At 38.8% G+C, this 19,429-nt stretch overlaps 1 protein-coding gene across 3 annotated transcripts in view; it reads right to left on the bottom strand.

Moving 5' to 3' along the window:
* Positions 1 to 13,060: 13,060 nt before the first annotated feature.
* Positions 13,061 to 19,429, bottom strand: part of LOC109033212 (GATA-binding factor C) — a 130,695-nt gene continuing 124,326 nt past the window's right edge. For all 3 annotated transcript variants that reach the window (XM_072306101.1, XM_072306102.1, XM_072306103.1), the window contains exons 6-7: positions 17,698 to 18,099; positions 13,061 to 16,797 (exon numbers count right to left, since the gene is read on the bottom strand). In XM_072306101.1, the coding sequence (XP_072162202.1) occupies positions 16,771 to 16,797; positions 17,698 to 18,099 (429 nt within the window). In that variant the 3' untranslated portion in view covers positions 13,061 to 16,770. The remainder of the gene's footprint in view (positions 16,798 to 17,697; positions 18,100 to 19,429) is intronic.

Below are 19,429 nucleotides of genomic sequence, written 5' to 3' on the forward strand. Positions count from 1 at the left end.
TGGGACATCTCGGTGGAGAAATGACAAGGAAACCTATTTGATTGGACGATATAGCCGAGAACAATGTAACAATTATTCATTGTATAAAATACTTACCAGTGTCACAACACTTCAAATTCAGCTCCGTAAAAGGATGCATCGCCGCGCGCCCAGTGCGTCCCAAACCTTGCCTTCGCCCCGTCCTCGGTACGATTAACACCGGGTTGCGTCCATTTTCGAGTATGTAAAACAATCGATACTCATCGATCGATTAGTCACAATGGATTTGAATGGAAGGAGAACAGTGCGTGCGAGAAATGCGAGAATCGCTACTGCGGACTCTTCTTTCTTCCAACCCACTTGAAACTCGCGGATACCTTCCAGAATACGTCTGCTGCAAAGTACACAGGAAAAAAAAAACACATTGGATCTAGAGTCCAGACTCTTAAAAACATCAACAAGAAAAAGTACTCTTGATTCAATCAGAATCCAGCCTAAATCAAGAACCAAGCCTCTTAATTTAAGCGGATTTCATTTTGATTCAAGCAAAAATCCGATTGAATTAAGAGTATTTTTTCTTGTCAATGTTTGCAAGAGTCTGGACTCTAGATCCAATGTGTTTTTTTTCCAGTGTATTGCTGAAACGCAGAAGGGTGGCCTCCAACGGAGAGTCACGCAAAAATCGCAACATCTGATGAGTCTAAAATTTACTAATAATTTTTGCAATCTGCGGAAACGGTATGCGCTTTTTTGAGCGTCCAGCTTCGGAAAGTACTTTACGGCTGCAGACCGTTTTCATAGTCATTCTTTAAACAATTCCTTCCCTGAGGAGACCTCACACGATTTACATTGTGATTTAAGCATTAGGAAGATCCTTAACAAAACATTTTATGTAGATGGGAAAATTTTCACGAATCTCAGGCAAAATTCAACAATTTAATTTTGAAAATTGAACCTTACAAGGGATGACAATTATTCGCCACTAAAAAAAGAAAGAAGAACAAAAAAGCACGGGAGACTAATTCTATTACTTTCAAGTTTAAGGAAGGTACAAACCTACATTAAAATTTCATAATCTAAAGCTGTGAAACGGGGGCGGCTCGTGTGTTCTGTTATGTCTTTTCTGCAGAGTACTTTTTGAAACGGGAAGTCAACAACTGCGCAAATTCTTACGCACATTGTAAAGTTATGAGTGAATACCAGACTTTCCCGGAAGTGCTCATCTTGGTTTTTAAGGACTTTTCCAAAAGAAAGTCGCCTCTTCTTACTCTAAGCTGAAAAAAAAGTTATCACCATCTCAACCATACTACTAGCTGATTTTGGCACCAGTCATAGGAGTAGTTGCACCAGCCGAAGGTATAGTTGATTCAACCACACTTTCGGCTGACTCAACCATACCTCTGACTGGTGTTACTAATCAAGCAACTGGCGCCGAAATCAGCTAGGGAATTTTTTAGGTTAGGAATATTTCCCTTTCATTTTTGGTTCATCCTGATTTGTGGAAAACTCGAATGAGTGAAATTTTTTATCTTATCTACTTTAATAAAGTTAATTTCGTTGATTTTATTTTATTATTTATTTTGTATCTCAAAATTTTTCTCAAGATTTTTCAGTTGGGATTATGTTAATTTTTTTTTTCTCTCTCTCTGTAGCACCTATCGACGTTGAGTGAAAAGGCGAATGGACTCGTCCGGCTCTTGACTGGTTTGGCAATGGATCCATCCGTGGGTCTGGGAACCCTTGTAATTGACTATGGATAGAACGAATGCTAGAAGCGGCAGGATGGGTCGGACCTCATGGAGCTAAGCTAACTTAAGCTAGGTGACTAGGCAAGATTGTCCCGGACACAGCGCGGCGTGGTGACGCGACGCGGCGATCGCATCGGATCTTACGGAATTTACGGAGTTACGAGCGCCGTAAACGCGCTGCATCCTCACGGCCTCGCACCAGTTCACCAGCGCCAACACTGCCGTGCTAAGGAAAAACGCCGTATGAACCTTTAGGCGTTGCCAAATTTCCTTCAATAAATGCCGAATTTGCAGGGAAAATAGTGAATATTTTTTTCCAATTGTTTCAGAAAATGTCGTCCGCAATTTAATCTAAAATATCGGAAAATTTCAAAGAAAAAGGTGCATGAATGTCTTCAAAAATACATGTTTTATCAAGGGAAATTTGGTAACTCTCGAATGTTCATACGGCGTTCTTCATTAGCACGGCAGAACACGGGTGGACCCTGGCCCTGGCGGACCCCTGACCCTCGATCCGAAGAGAACAGAGTTGAGTGGTTCCCGAAAAGGTATCCAATCTAAGGGGCTTATCACGCCTCAGTTCACCTCAAGTCCCAAAAATCCAAGCTCCTACGATACGAGTCGTAATAGATTCGATACTTCCCTCGATTTATTTTATTGCTATTATGTGGGTTTCGAGCCATCGACGTATCGGTGTGCTGTGGAGAGCAGTGTCTACTGCAACGCAACAAAAATCACTTTCCGATCAAGCCGGCAGAGCTAATAAATCGGCGTAAATTCATAAGCAGATTGACAAATTTCCTCCCTTTGTTACTTCCGCCTGTCTCCCTTGTCGCGTCCTTTTCAATCATCGTTTGCTTTTTTCCATCTTCCTGTCCCTCTGTTTGCGGCAGGGTCATGCCTTCAAAGTCTGCCACGTCTACGTATCGATGGCCAAAGTGTAGAAACGCAGCTCTATTTGCTAAGTTGCGGACTTATTTATATATTTATATATATTATCATAAATTATATTTTATTTATTCTTCGGTAAATTAGCCAACGTACTTTTTGAAAGCTTCCTCGATTTTTCTTTTCTGTTGGTAGAATTGCCAGTATAAATTTCAAGCTATAAAGTTAGCTTGTTTGTATTAGAAAAGATAAAGTAGGAACGGAAATTTTGAAACAGCGCAAATGATTTAAGTGGGCTCGAACCTAGGCCACATCGATATCTGTGTTCATCATCTTCAGAGATAAATATATATACATATTGACGAGGAAACTCCCAAACCACGCATTTTGTTTTCAGTGTGTAAAAGTCTCCGTTTCTATTTTATTTTTATACGGGAGAGCAAATTAACATTTTCCATCGAGATTGTCGTAGAATTTACTTTGCACACAGAGACAAAATTGCAAAATTGAATGTATTGAAATAACCGATAGACTTCTGAAATTAAAGAATACATAAAAAATTAAAGCCTTTTTACGCATCCGACTAATGTTATTTCTAAAAGAACCGAGCCAGTGCTGCGGTTCACACGAGCTTAAGACGTGGGTCTTCAAATCCAACCGAAAAAATAATCAGATGAAAACCTGAAAAAAGAAGAAAGAACGAGCATCAACACAGCCGAAGACAGGAAAGACATATTCGGGACTCTTTCTCAACTTTTCTCCAAAATCAGAGCGACACCGCATTGACAGCACATAGCAGAGCATTGCGAGATCACGCCAAGCGTCATCGCGCCTTCAATTTTGCCCACGCAACACGGACATCCATCAAGTACGAATAGTTGTATCTCTGCGCCGTCTCAACGCAAGTCCTTTTCCTTGCTTTATTTCCGTATTGTGAGTGTTTACATTTGTCTTACTTGCAGAGGTGCTCTAAGGGCTACGTAAGCAACACATCCGATGATAGGAGAGACGTAATTCGGACTCGTTATTTAACTTTTCTCCCGAATCGGATTGACAACTCACTAGGAATATAAAGCGGAGCATTGCGAGTTCACGCCAAGCGTCATCGCGCCTTCAATTTTGCCCACGCAACACGGACATCCATCAAGTACGAATAGTTGTATCTCTGCGCCGTCGTTAACGCGCACCCTTTCCCTAGCTTTATGTCCATATTGTGTTTGTTTGCGTTTGTCTTATTCGTAATGGTACTTCAAACTAGCAGCATAGAGCAGAGCATTGCAAGTTGCGCATACAAACAACGAGATATTGAAGTGAGATATTGAATCCATTGCATTTGCTGGCATTAAGTATAATGAATGAACGAGATTCAGGAATGAATAGATGAATGATTACGGGAAACGTTCAATTTGTGTAATCTTGTTACCCGTTTGTGACATACTTGAGCCGACTTTTTAAGGTGGATATTTAATTTTTGTTCAACGCATTCTGGGTACGATCAATGTATTTCAAACTTTGACCTTGTAGTGGATGATTTTAGGAAAATCAAAATTTCAATCTGGATCAATCAATATGGACTTCCAGTCACTTTAGACTTCACGAGCTGTAAAAAAAATTTGCAGAGTTAAGTTCGAGGAAAGTCAAAACGCTTTCAGATGATCGTATATGCAAAACAGACAGCCATCAAGTACGAATAGTTGCATCAAGGCGCTGAGGTCAACGCGTCCTTGTGTCCATCCATAGAAACTGATACAGTTGGCACGGTGTAAATTGAAACTCCTTCAGTTTTTTGCATATGCAAAACAGACATCCGTCGAGGTCGAATAGTTGCATCAAGGCGCTGTCATCAACGCGTCTCAGTGCTCATCGCCACTGCGAATGCAAGTAAAAACAAAAGCGAGTGCAAGTAGTGCGAAGAAAGTAAAAGTGTCTTCAGGTTTTTACAAATCGATGGCCAACGTAAAAAACCACGTATCTCTGTCTGCGACGTTGCAGACTTCCGGTCAGCCTTTAATTTTTCTTTGGAAAACTAGCCAACGTAAAACTTCGGTGATTTTTACTCTCTGTCAGAATTATTTTTTCTACAAATCAGTGGCGTGGCGTGAATTGCGATGTATCGATTGTTCTGCCATTTAAACCTATGGAAAAGGATCGATGAACAGGGTGTTCGCAGCGAACACCTTAATAATCGATTCTTTATCATAGTCTTAAATGGCATAACAATCGATACATCGCAATTCACGCCACGTCACTGCTACAAATCCTAGCTATGGAATTGTCTTGTTCTTCTTCAAAAAATAAAATAGAAGCGGAATTTCGGAAAAATCGCAATGGAGATACGTGATGTTACGCTTCGGCCAACAACACATGGACTTAAATAAACTTAAATTTTTTGGTTTTTTTTTTGTGAGAATAAAAGAAATTATCAGTAAATTGAGTTGAGCCTTGTACGTAATGATAGTAAAGACCTCTCGGGTATTTCCCATAATCCGAAGTGGACAAATAAAATGATTATACTTTACTACAAAACTATTCGAACAGAATATCGAAAAACTGGACGATCTATACTTCAATTTCAATATAAAACAAATATAAATAATAAAATGTTCAAAAGTCAAAGTAAGAGGGAATGAAGTTGAAATAATTTTAATAACATTGAATTTTTCTCTTCCTGCTTTTACCTGATCACTTAATTACTTCATATTTACACGATCATTGATAAACGCAAGGAATGATTGCACGTATTGAATTTATGACGACATATTCTCAATCTTCTTTTTTTGCTACATTAAAATATGACTCCTGGTTTTTTATTTAATGCACAGTTTTTCAAGCGTTTCTTTTCGCAAAATCACCTTTTTTTTCTTTCTTTTTTGTTTAATTTCTGGATTTCTATAAGAATCTGCACGTTTCGCTGAGAGCTGAGTGAATGGGACGATGAGTTCTAAAGTTCAATAAACAAAATTATTTTATTACCTAAATAAAGAAATGCACAGTTTCTTGAGATTTTTTCCTCACAAAATCACCTTTTTCTCTTTCTTTCTTTTTTTTCTTTTTTTTCTTTTTTTTTTAAATTTGAATTCTCCAAAAAAACTTTACGTTTCTCTGACAGCTAGGTGAAAGGAACGATGAATTCTGAAGTTCAATGAGCATAAAGTACTTGACTACCCAAATAAAGTACGACTGAGATTTTACGTGTATTTCCAGCCGTTTAATCACAGCGAGGGTGTTTCCAGTGTGATTTAGCTGCTCATTCATCTCTGAATTCTATTCTCTTGTATCCGAGTGGACACTCGAATGACCTGGCTAATCCGGAAGTGAGGAGGAAAAGATATTTCACATCCTCGATAGCGTCAAAGCCGGGAGCAATAAAAATGGGATAACAATTCAGTGACACAAGCGCAAAAAGAAGCAGGACAACATGAGAAAATAAGTGAGGGGATCCAGCGTCTCGGCAAATCGTGACGTTTTGAGGAATCGTAAGTGCGGAGGTGTCTTGTTGCCAAATCAAATACAAAATTGCGTATCGACTTTCCTATAGGTTGATAAAAGTTTTTCCTCTGGTCCAGATGAGTTCATGCACTATACTATAGATCGTATTTGACGGTGGTTTGGTGTCCCGTTTGGTTCAAAACATTAGAGCATAAATTCAAACAAATATTTCAGGATTTAAGAAGGAAAAGCTGAAAATGAGAAAACTCCAACCAATTTCACTTTTCATTGCCATTTTATATCCATGAGAATAAAAAATCTATTACTAGAAACTCGTTCCCATAGATTATATACTCAAATAACTTTTAAGGTTATGTTTATGTGTTGAACCAATCGATATCTATATAATCTTACCTGTTTGATGTATCGAGTACGATCCATAACTTAATCGGTGGAACATGGTGAAACTGCAAAAAATGCGTATCATTGGTATGCGGGGTTGCAGACTTCCGATCATACCTCATTTTCTACATGGATATCTCCCAAACCTCATTTTTTAAAAAAGTCCGTGATTTTTCTCCTCAATGTAAAGAATATTCTGCGGAGAAAATTATGAGGTTAGTTCGGTCTCCTTTCAAAAAACAAAATAGGAGCGGAGATTTTGGAACACTGAAACCGAGGTGGATGGAGATAGATTGAATGCAATATGAGATACTTCGTCATAGAAGAGGACTGTCACTAAACTCATCTGCGGGCCGATTATTGAAAGTTTAAAGCAGCCCGATAAGACATCGAAATGCGATATATTGCGTGGTTAAGATAGGGCTATGTCTTGTCTTATCGTGCTGATATGGTTTCAATAATCACCCCACTGGTGAGACTTGAATCAATCATTTTGTTTCGTCATTTTGGAGGCCCCAAATTCAACTAAATACTTCAGGAATCTGCAGACACCTGTACAAATTAAAAAAAGTGATTTAAATAAACTAAGAATGCCCTTTTTATTCGATGTAAAAACGTTCTTCAATTTTCTTCCCTCTAAACTTACAAATTAATAAAAAAAAATGTACAATAAAGATGTTTCGTAAATTGGTATTAGTACATGATAGGATGAGGTAATGATATAATCCTCTAATATTGTATGAGATTTAAGAAATAAGATATGTGCTGTGGCAACTTTAATTGGTGGCTAGTCACAACGCCGCACCAAGTCGAGGATTTAGGGATGCAATTTCGGAGGATTGATCTGCGAGATTTCAGAGGATGTTGCGGCAGATCCGTATCCCAAAATCCGGGTCAGATAACTTTTTGACCCTCACAGCTCCGGGCTGAGGCCCGGATTTAGGGAGGTGCCGGACAACAAACAAATAATTTCAGATAAACGGAAACTTACTCGAACGGAAAATTGTTTTTCGTCTCTTGCCCCCAAGGTCTTGTCTTCTACTCACTATCGTCCTTAATCCACTGTCACTATATCGCGCTCACCACATCACAAACATAGACTATTCTCAAGTCATCTCCCACAATTTTTTTTCCTGCTGCGGAGTGAGTAGACGCAGAGGTAGCTCCTTAGCCCTTGCTGAGCCTAAGATATTAAAAAAAAGAAAGTTTAGGTAAATCTAGTCCCAGTGAGTATACATTACGGTTTAAGAATAAAATTTGTAAACTTGTAAATTTATGATCATATTCCCTCAGCACAGAAAAGGTTCTTTGATTTCGCCTCAGGAGATTGTTTTTTCAAAAATCTGGAAATTTGATTTCTTGGAGTGAATTTCAGTACCGACAAATTTTACGTAAAGCTTTCTCATTTTATGATAAAATTACGTGTGTAGTGGCAGTTAACATTATTGAAGAAAATACATTTCAATTATAACAACTAACTTTAATCTGAAATTGCTCCATGTAAATTCATGTCATATTTCTGCATTACCTTTCGAAATTTTAGACATTTAAATCATTAAGATGCATACAAAAAATTGAATATAGTATTTTGCCTAAAAAATGGCGCATTTATTTCCATCCTAGTGGACCATAACGCTACAAGAGAATGTCCTAGAATCGATAGTGGTGAAGTGCGACGAAATCAAAATTAATCAATTAAGACTGTATATATAATTCGAAACGCACAAAATTATAGTTGCTTCTGCATTTATATATCATACCATTCATCCTTAAAAGTTCCTAATCAATGAATGGTGGAATGTTTAGGTTGGCCCAAATTTTTCCCAGTTTATAAACCAAAATCCCTCATCTTGAGAACCTTCACAAGAACTTGCGTTATTTTCAGGTTTGAAGGTGAGGACAAAAAGAGGCCCTTTCTCACTTTAACACATAAAATTTTATGAATAATTGATTCTTGGTGAGGCAGACTATTTTACCTCCTAACGATGGATATCTATTATTTTACGTACGTTTAAACGGACAAAACTCAATGTTGTCGACCCTCTAAATTCGCCCCTGCTCGCCTATAGAAATACCGCTTATGTGAGGTACGCTTCTTCAGAGGCCACCTTCAACATACAGCCCTTATATCGTCGATCTGCAGAATGCATCATTGAAATACTACGCATTTGTCACGCATGTTCGCTGCATTCAGAGGATTTTCGCCGCGCATCGAGCATTCGGTCATCCGGAGGCGCCTGGACGAACAATCGGACGGCGACATCTGCATACAAAGGGAAAAACGCGTAGGCCGGTAGTCACCACGCATGGAAAACCACGGGCGGAAAACGGAGAAGAAAATCGTCGACCCAGGGCGAGGAGGTAATTGGAGCAGCCGTAAATCAGGGAATCAAACGCTGCAGCGAATCAAAAATCCCGCCGCCGCGCGTCGAAACGCAAAACGCAAAACGCGAACGCTCGCTCGTGCGTTCGTCTCCCTCGCTCGCGGCCCTGTCGCGCTCTGCGTGAGCGAGAGCGCGCCGCCATCAGATCCGGAAAGATGGACAATGGACAAGCCGGACTCGGCGAGCTCTAATTTGGAGTGGAGTCGAAACAGTTAGAGCATAAAAACAATGGGGGCTAATTTAAATCAAACAATAGGAGGCTAATAGAAACCCCCGCTCCCCCGCGCGGCGAAGCGCTCCGCCGCGCCGGGGAAGAACCGCAGTGGCCGAGCGTGAACAATCGACTATCGATAGAATCCTTCCCATTTAACGCAATGTAAAAGAATCGATCATGAAGGTGTAATCCTGACAATCGATACTTTTCCATAGGTTTGGATGGCGGATCGATCGATCCATCGACGCCGCTGAAGAACCGCGCATCCTCGCCGGGTTTCTCGCGGGAGTTGGGCGGTTCTTCCGCGGAGGACGGACGCGCCGCGCCACCCGCGACCGGGAGCCGGGCTCCAACCATTCATTTTCGTTCGGATTTTATTTATTTTTATTCGCAGCAGATAAGCAATCGCTTGATCCGTCTCGCACTGCACCGAGAAATCGAGGAAAACAGCGGTAGTGCAGCACGCGAATCCCAGGAAAAGGACCCCCCCCCCCCCCCCCCCACAGCTCCGGCTACCGGCTCCAGCCTTACGTAACTTGCCAGCGTCTTGTCGTTGGCTTTGTTAACACATTACGCTCTAATAACACAAATGATACTGGAAAAAAGGAGATGGCCGGGGAGAGTTTGACTCGGAGAGGGCTTCCCAACACACGAGAACGAGGGACAGAGATTAATCTGAACGTAGGTATGCTAAATGGAACTATGTGCAAAAGGGAAGATGGGGTGTGCTCGATAATTGAGGACCATGAGAATGAATGGGAATTGGACGAATTTAAATGGAACTATGTGCAGGTCGAAAGAAGGGGTGTGCTCGTTAGTTGAGGGCCTTAAGAATGAATGGGAGTTTTAAAGCGCCAGTGACGTCAACGATGACGACCGGGCTTGACGACGACGACGAGTTCGTCGTTGGGGCGTTGTTACTCATGAGCCCTGTCCACAACGCTCTTGTCACATGTCCAAGGCTCACGAGTTAGCCCTCGGTCCTTTTTGATTTATTGATGTCAAATCCCACTTTTCCATTTTTTCAAATGGAACTATATCCACATTTACATTGTTTCTTATCCAGCTCACCACGAGCACACCCCATCTTTCCACTTGCACATAGTTCCTTCTAGCGTAAATACGTCCAATTGTAAAACGCCAGTGACGTCAACGGTGACGATCGGGCTCGTCGTCGGGGCGCTTTAACTCATGAGCCCTGTCCACAAGGCTCTTGTCACATTCCAACGGCTCAAGAGGTAACGCTCAATTTCTTATGAATGTCAAATCCCGCTTTTCCATTTCCTCAAAAGGAGCTATATCCACTTTTATATTGTTTCTTAACCAGCTCACCACGAGCACACCCTATCTTTCCACTTGCACATAGTTCCTTTTAGCATGAATACGTCCATCTTACGCCGCGCTGGTAGCGATTTCCGATTTCAAAGTGCACGGAAACAGAGACGGTTCGGACACGAGCGGGGTATGGGCTTACTCGCATCGATATTACGCCTTCGATTTTAATAGGTAGGCCAGAAAACATATTTTATACAGCAATGGTTATCAACTAGATAGTGTGTGTATCATGCGTTGTTTTCGTTGTGTTCTCTCTAAATCATAATCAAGAAAGATATTATACAGACTATGCAGGTATCTGAAATTTGATTAATTTCGTCTTCAAGCGGTAACTAGTGCGTCGACTGAACACGAGGATGCCCTTGGTTCACACATCGAACAATTATTATTGAGAAAGATATGACAAAATGATTTAATCTGCTGAAATACATGCGTAGAAATGGGAGCTGCCGCCAGATAGTATCACTGTATAGGTGATGAATTTTCTCACTTTGGAATCAACTTTTATGATATTTCCTGTGTCAGACAAAAAATCTTAAAAAATACTGCGATATCAGCTCTTTAAGCACTCTCACATGAAGCAATAAATCGCATAAAAAATCGCGCAAATAAAGCGCATCGACAATTCGCTTTTCTTTTCATTAGGAGGCTAAAAGCATCCCTCTTTACTGCAGCATTTAACTGTTTGAAGATTTATAACTTGGGCTATCAAAACCCAATGGGCTTTGGGCTGTGATTGGGTTAAAAACCTCGCTTTCGCATGAGACGGACACTGCAGTTCCTTATTGCAAAGTCCAGTCCATTTGTAATATTTTGAGAGAATCTCTACTTAATCAATACCTCAAATAGACTTCATTTTGCAACTTAAAAATATATTTTTTGGCTTATCCGTAAAAACCCGTGCGTGCATGGGGAAATAAGTGGTACATACGTTGTTTTTATCCGAGCTAAAGATTGCAGTTCCTAATTGAAAAATGAAGTCTAATTGTTCTTCAAATTTTCATTAAAGAGTTAGTTCCCTGGACCCTTCAATAATTATTGACGACTCGCTTTAACCTTTGATAAAAAATTTGCGATTCTTTATTATTAAAAATATAATCAGAGATAATAGCTCTGAATAGCTCTTACTTGAAGAATTAGTAATCTTATGCACAAACAGGCTGTGCTTGGAAAAAACCTCTAATACGAGCATTCGAGTGTTGTCAAATTTATTTTGATAAAAACACATCGTCCGAAAAACTTTTGAATTATTTATTAATTCCTCCAAGAATTTCGCCTGCAGTCTAAGGAAAATTCAGTTATCTAAAAATGCTGAGTAAATATATGACGTGTATTTTCGCGAAAATAAATACTAAATAGGGGAAAGTATGGAAGCAATAATGGTCATCCACTCTTATTTTTTGCCACGACAGAGATTACTTCGAACCTAAGACATTCTAACTCCGAATGTGAATATTGACCTAACGTTTTTTCATGAGGCACCCGGGAGATTTTTTCCAGAGAGGAATATGAGTGTTCCTCGAGAAAGTTAGAAACCTGCTCGCGTACCGCACACGCGCAAACAAAAATGCGTTTTCATTTTTATTCAGGAAGGAAAAAACCAAATCAAACACAGTTTACGCATTTGAGGAAATTAAAATTTACCACTATCCGTTTAAGATATATCACCTCTTTCTTGACCATCATTTTTTCAAACGGGAAAGACGAGACTAGGGGCTGAGCCTATTCCCGTGGGTATCCGTCCGTGGGTGCGATCATGACTTGCAGCCCAGGAATTTGTGCGCTGGTTTATTTGTTCACAAGCCGTAAGTACCACGCTCTTTTTTTCTTGCTCGAAGAATCAAAAATCAATTTATCATGAAAAGAGGAATTAAGCCCTCAATAAAAGGAGTCTTTTAACGAAGCGCGCGCCGTATGGTTTCCTAATCCAGGGAATCAGCGGGTCGATCCTTGGATCGTTATTGAACGACCTTAATCGATTAACCCTATCTTAGCAATACTTTTTATCGATCAAAGCCACTCGATATATCGATCCAACAATCGAGCGGCAGCACATAGTGCTCAAAAACTGATTCACATTGGAGCTACAAGGAGAGTATGAAATCCTGTAGAGCCTAAACAAGTCCATTTATTTATTCATCGAATTCTCGTTGTTCCTCATGGGATTCAATTGATTGCCTCAGGAATTTTTACCGTCCACAATTCCATCAACTGAACAAATTGCGCATAGAATTTAAAGACGGGTCAAGTGAAGAGTTTACTTTCATGAAGGCTGAGTGTCATTAATTTACTTTCTTTTTTTTTGGCCTTCGACAAAATCCAGAAACTCCGATGAATAAATGCAAATGGTTCATTGTAGGCGGTTGTAGGCGCTATTACGATGTAATTAATAGATCGTAATTTTAATAGGTCTTTTTATGATCCATTGGGAGAGGTGATCCTGTTCGGTATCAGCATTTATTTTGATTTTTCGGACATCTGAAAGTACGGGGTGGCAACATTTTACTTTTAATATGTCATTTTGTTTCCTTCGAATTTTCGCTTTCCGTTTCGAAATGGTTGCGACCGAAATTAATATTTAAAAATATAAATTATAAAATATATTTTCGTGAAAACGTTGCGTCTAAGATTCTGCTAATGTAACATAGATGATAGGTTGATGTGACAGAAGAAATCAGAGCTTTTAGGTACATCAATTTGCACATTTATTAAAATCAATTTTATAAATATGTACATAATTTTAATTACAGTTTTAATTCATAAGAAAGAAAAAAAGGTGGGCGTTGGTCCTTATACATAAGTAAAATAGGTACATCAATCACTGAATATCCGAGTTTTTCAGGCAATTTGCCGTATAATATGATCAGTTGGGAAAACTTAATACCACAGTCCAGTTGAGGATTAAATTGTGCAGATAACAAATCATTTTCCGCTTTTTTCATTCTAATTCACTTTGCATAGAACAGTTTGAGTGAGTTTCCAAACCGTTTGACAAACTGATAAGTTGATAAAGGAACCATATAATTATTGGAAAGGAGAAAATGAGGGTTTTGAGAATCAAATACAAGAATAAGATGGGTTTTTGTTTCTTAATTTAATGTAATATTGCACGAATTCCGACTCGGTTGTTTAAATTAATATAAATTATCATTTTTAAGAAGTGAAAAATCAAAAGAGAAAACGAGTATGTATCGTGATCTCTCTGTTTACGAGTTATTTTGAAATTTTTCTAATATTATGAAGGTCATAAACACAATATCACTAATCATATAACCGCACTTTACTCTCACTGATAAAAAGATCGGGCATATGGTCCGAAGTAGTCCGAACGTTCGTCGCCCCATAACACTTCAACTATTTAGTTAGAAAAGCCGAACTTTCGGTTTGTGCAACCGAACTTTGGCGGTAAAGTGAATGGATGAACGAAATTTGGTCATATGAACCGAAATTTCAGTTTGACAAACCAAATAGTTAGGGCGATGCGAAACAGCGAAGTTCGGTTCATATGATCGAACTTTGCCTTAATGAGGATCAGAGATTCACTTGATTGAAAACAAAAAAATAGACGATGGATGTCACTTGAATTTGTACTCACAACTTAGTTCCAATATTAAAAAAAGAAGCGTTATAAATGAGGCTTTCAAGGTTTGTCGGGGCAAGTTTTCAAGGAAGCAATAGCACAGACTAGATTTTCAAATACAATAAGTTGAATGCCATATTCATTCATTTTTAGTACAAGTTAGTTGAGATTTTCTTTTGTGACGTGTAATCGTAAGTTTTCAATGACAATGATTATTTTTTTTCCTCTTTTCCTTTGAAAATTTCTCCGCCTTGATGAGATCGATGACGCGAATACAACTCATCTAAGTTCTGTAATCATTCATAAGAGATGATTAGTGATCAATAAATTATGGCGGTTGTACTTCGTTTAAGTCCAAAATGCTTAGGTATAGTAAGATTTTTGGTACAATTCTTCGTTGGATCTAATAAAACATTATTGGATCAGTCTAAAATTGAACGAACTTAGGGAATAAACTGTCATAAAAAAGGAAGCCTTTATTCAGGAACATTTCTTTTTTGTTTCAATAAATAAGAAATTAGAATTGACGAGTATACGACGTGAAGAATAAGAAAAAAAGTAAATTTGAAAAAGGAGACGTTTGAACGAATAATCTTTCAATTAAGTCACATTCCAAGACCCAAATTACGTTCACCCTTGTAGGGAATGGCATAAAAATTTAAAATGAAATATGACTGCATCGCTTGCATAATACTGAAATAATAATTTTACACTGGATTCAACTGGCCGCCCTAAGCACAGACGAAATTTCTTTACATAAATTTGCAAACAAAATGAGGAAACCTTTCTTGATAGCTCTTCACACATTTGGGGGAGCAAATTTACCGACATAAAACACTTTTACAAAGTTTAAATCGATCCACAATTAATTTACATTACTTACATTTTATTTTAGAAAATTTACCGCTCTAAACAGAGCTATATACATTTTTACATTTTGTTACAATTTGCTAAATATAATACAACAAATAATAGAACTTATGTTACATATTTTATTTACACTTGGTAATGTGAATTGTGTTTCAGATTTTTGAAGAATTACATGAAAAGATGTGTTGATTGAAATCGTTTGACGATTCCTATAGCGAAGCCGGAATTAAATTATTAAAAAAAAAGAAAGAAAAAAGCGTTAATAAACGTAGACTGTGCACTCACAGACATATTTTGTTCATGAAAGTGATTCTAATAAGGAATCTGAGATCAAAACTCTATGAATTACTGATTAAGAAATTAAACATTTTTATAATAAATTCCAGTTAAAATGTAATGAACAATTTTTTCATTACAAATTTTAGATAATTTTTTAAAACCATCAGAGCTCTAAAAATATTTACCTACCATTGGAATACTTTCATGATTTTCGTATCCCTTTTTTTACATTGACCAATTTGAGGGTATACAACATGTGTCAAAATAAAACCAAAGCTACTCATTTTAGCCTGTTTTATATTTTGGAGATCAAATTGTGACAAAACCCCACCGTCAATATTCACCTTGACCATGTATTTTGGCTTTTTTACTCTTTCCAACTCAAGACTATAAAATCTTGTGTGGTTTTGGACAGTTTTGAAAAGATTTGAGGAACACTTCTGCCTTTTTGGTATAACCTAGCTACATACAGAGGATCGGAAAATATGATTGTAAATTTCCTGGGAGGTCATTAAAATTATTAAAAATCAATCTTTTTTTGACATCTACTAATTGTTTGTTTTTTTTTTTTAAAAAAAAAATTCTCTCACACTTGATACGCAGAAAAGTTGTTATGAAAAAATCTGCTCATGTGTTTTAATAATGTATGTAATGCTGATTTGTAAATAATTGATTATGCGTGATCGTAACAGTAATATTATGGAAGTTGTGTATCCTGTTACAAGTAGTGGGATAAAAACAGCTTGAAATGCCTCCTCTTGAAAAAGATCTACTTCAAAGAGAACAAAAACTAGTTCACATACTCGTGTCTCTTAGTCAAAAGAAACGCTCGGAGGGAATATCAAGTACTGAATACAGATATGTTTGGTATCGTATAAAACTTCAATAAATTTTATTGCGTTCTTACAAATATCTAAACTCCACACTATCTAAAAGAATAAGAAAAGAACCCCAAGGCAAGAGAATTTAGCGGCAACTCTCCAAGAAGAAAAATGAATCACTCTTGTTTCTGAGGTAAAAAAATTACATATTGTAATACTTAGCAGCCAGGTATTAAAATGTTAAATGAAAAATAGTGGTGATTCATAAATGAATCCTGACTTCATCCTCCCCTATCCATCCATTTACCACTAATGAGAAAAAATAAACGTTTAGTTGTGCCACATGGCAGGTGAGCTAGTATGTTTAGGCGTTTCTGCACCAGAACTCTAAATTTGATCAGATATCCATACTTTGGCGATTAAACTAAGAAGAACAAACCCCTTAAATACATTTACGAATATCACCAAGTAATAATAAATTCCCTACTAATAAAATTTAAACTATGATATCACACTTTGATTAAATAATACAATCATATAATTCTCCTATTATGATTTTCGGAGGGCTTCATCAAACCATCTACCTACTACCAACCACAAACAGCTCTTTGTAAATGCATTTAAACGAGAATGATGCATCTACAATGTGAGTTATGCTTGGTTTTCGCCATCGTTATCGAACAATGAATTTAGAGCATAAACGTATTCAAATTGTGCGTAATCATCAGGTCCTCTCCTCAAAATTCCTCAATAACAGCTAGAGGCTCGACCACACCATAACGAGCGGACATTCGGACACACTTTTTTAGGCTTCTAAGGACGAACTCCTAAAATCAGTTTATCAAGTGTATTCAGATCTCCAACTTGCCTGAAACAGACAAAAAAAACATCGACTATTAGAGAGAGATGGGAGGGGGAGAGAAGGAGAAACAAATGCAATCGCAAATTAAACAAAATAAGTACTCAGTATCAGAAATATTCACTTAGAAACTCATGGGACTTCACGAAAAAAGTTTCGTTCAAGAACACCAAACTGCACAGTTAAAATTGACTGTCTTCAACTCACCGACACTACTCTCTATGGTAACCAGGCATTTGGATGGTTCTGGATGAGTATCCGTTTAGCATTCCTTAAGACTTTTAAATACTAAACTGAATTAATACCTTTACTACTATGAAATTTATTTAAATAATAAATAAATTATTATGCTCTGCAAATTTGATGGAAAATTAACCAACTATGCGCTTTCTGGTTAAAAACAGAGCCTCAAAAGACATTTTTTCAGTCTTATTTTTGGAGGCTTCTATTATCCGACACCCCCGACCGCCACATCATGTCGGATATTCGAGAGTCCACTGTGATTTATCCGTCAAAACTTGGTAACGAAAAATTTTTTTAAGGCATTCTCCCTTGTAACGGCGCCCAGTGGATCGAGTCAATCAGAGTGGTTGGAATTAGCGACTAAAAATGCAAATTTTGATGTTTAATTCATCAAATTTTAAATTTCAGGGGTGTTTCAAAGAGAAAATTTCACGAGGAAACCAATGGAGCCACTTTTAAAACCTCAAAATTTTGTATGAATGTAGTTATGAGCTTTTCAAGTTTTGTCCGACTTCCCCCATTGACTCGATCCATTGTGCGGCGTGATGTGTACGCGTTAATAGGAATCACGCACGGTGAGATTCCGTGGGACGCTCAAAGCTCTCCCGTTTGAGGATTGGCTGAAAGTTGTGCGTGAGTGTGAGTGTGTATTGGTTTGGGGCTTACCATTCCATTGGAAGTGGAGGCGAGGCCGAGGCCGGTGAGATGGTGGTGGTGGTGGTGGTGCATTCCGGGGGGCGGGGCGGGGGGCCCGGGGGCGACGAAGCCCTGGTGGTGACCCTGGTACATGTAGTGGGACATGGGGTGACTGTGGAGGGAAGGGCTCAGGTGATGGTGTTGACTAAATCCGCCGCCGAAGCCGCCCTTCCCGCCCGCCCCGCCCATCCCGCCCATTCCACCCATTCCGCCCATCCCGCTCGGGTCCAGCGGCTTGATCATATCCGACATGACCCCGCTCAGCGCCAGACATCCAGTGCTCCCGCTCCCTTTCTTCTTCTTCGACTTGGATGACAATTTCCTATTCCTAGTTTGGATCCCTTCCTTCTTCATCGTTAGAGGCCGGTTCACCTGCAACACAAAAATTCATTCACATTAGCCATTTTTCATCAAACAATTGCATATTCCTAGAAACAAGTATACTGATATCAGTGTAGATCGTATTCGATACATCAAGCAGGTGAGATTGTATCGAAATCGATTGGTTCAACATGTAAACATAGCCTCAAAAGTCAATTGAATGATCTGAGGGAACGCTGCCGCTCCAAGGAAGAACGCCGTATGAACATTCGAGAGTTGCCGAATTTCCCTTGATGTATTTTTGTTATCATTCATGCATAATTTTCCTTGAAATTTTCAGATATTTTAGATAAAATTGCGTATAAAATTGTCTGAAATTTTCGAAAAATAATATTCGCAATTTCTCCAGTAAATTCGGTTTTTATCGGAGGGAACTGGGCAACGTCTGAAGGCTTATACGGCATACGGCGTTCCTCCTTAGCACGGCAGAACGGGTTTCTAAAGATGGGTTTTTTTATTCTTATGAGTATTTAATAGTAGGCAATTTTCAAACAAGAAAAAAACGGAAATAAAGGCCGGATTTTGAAGAGATATGCATAGAGCGTATGAAAAAGTATAAGTAGCGGGTGTGAATTGCTGTTTTTCACAAAATACGTACGCGCAAAAACTTCCAATGCCTTGGTTTTTTCTTATGTGTCACGACTTCCAAAGCTCATAATTTTTGAACGCTCGGGGTTTTTTTCGTTTAAATAAATGGTTCATTGATGTTAGGCTCGATTCCTAAGGGAACTGCATAGTGTTCTTTTGGCACTGACAGGCAGCTCATGCGAGGGTGTGGGAAGCTTCATTCTTCCTAGCGCTGTTCGGTGTTGGTATCAACGATAATACTTCCCATTAATTAATAAGCATCATGACATAATGGACTCAGGTACCAGAGCCTGTGTATGAGCCCAAACACCTCTGATGTTGACACTTGATTAGGAAAATCTCAATCGATACCCAAGAATCCGGGAGGTCAAATCTCTTGACCTTTTCACACCCCCGCGGACGTGGGAGCGTTGGCCGGAGTCGATCCTCGACATGCAAACGATAGAGTCGGATCCGATTTTGAAAGTTGAAGTGGCGCCTGGAGTGCTGAGTTCAACTTTCGCCCTATGAATAGCTCCGCGCCAGCTGGAAATTAATTAGGGCGCTTTTAGGAAGTTGATGCGTCCAGATAAAGAGAGCGATCATTATTTACCCGTACCGAAATATCGTCATTTTTGGTCTGGCGCGGTGTCCGCACTGGGACTCGTGCTGTTGCCAGATTAAGAGAATGTCAAGCTCAAGAGAGCAAACAGGGTTTCAGGATAAAATTTCTCAAAAGGCAGCTTAGCTCTTA

This window comes from Bemisia tabaci, chromosome 1 (assembly GCF_918797505.1).
Source record: "Bemisia tabaci chromosome 1, PGI_BMITA_v3".
In the NCBI taxonomy this organism is placed as follows: domain Eukaryota; kingdom Metazoa; phylum Arthropoda; class Insecta; order Hemiptera; family Aleyrodidae; genus Bemisia; species Bemisia tabaci.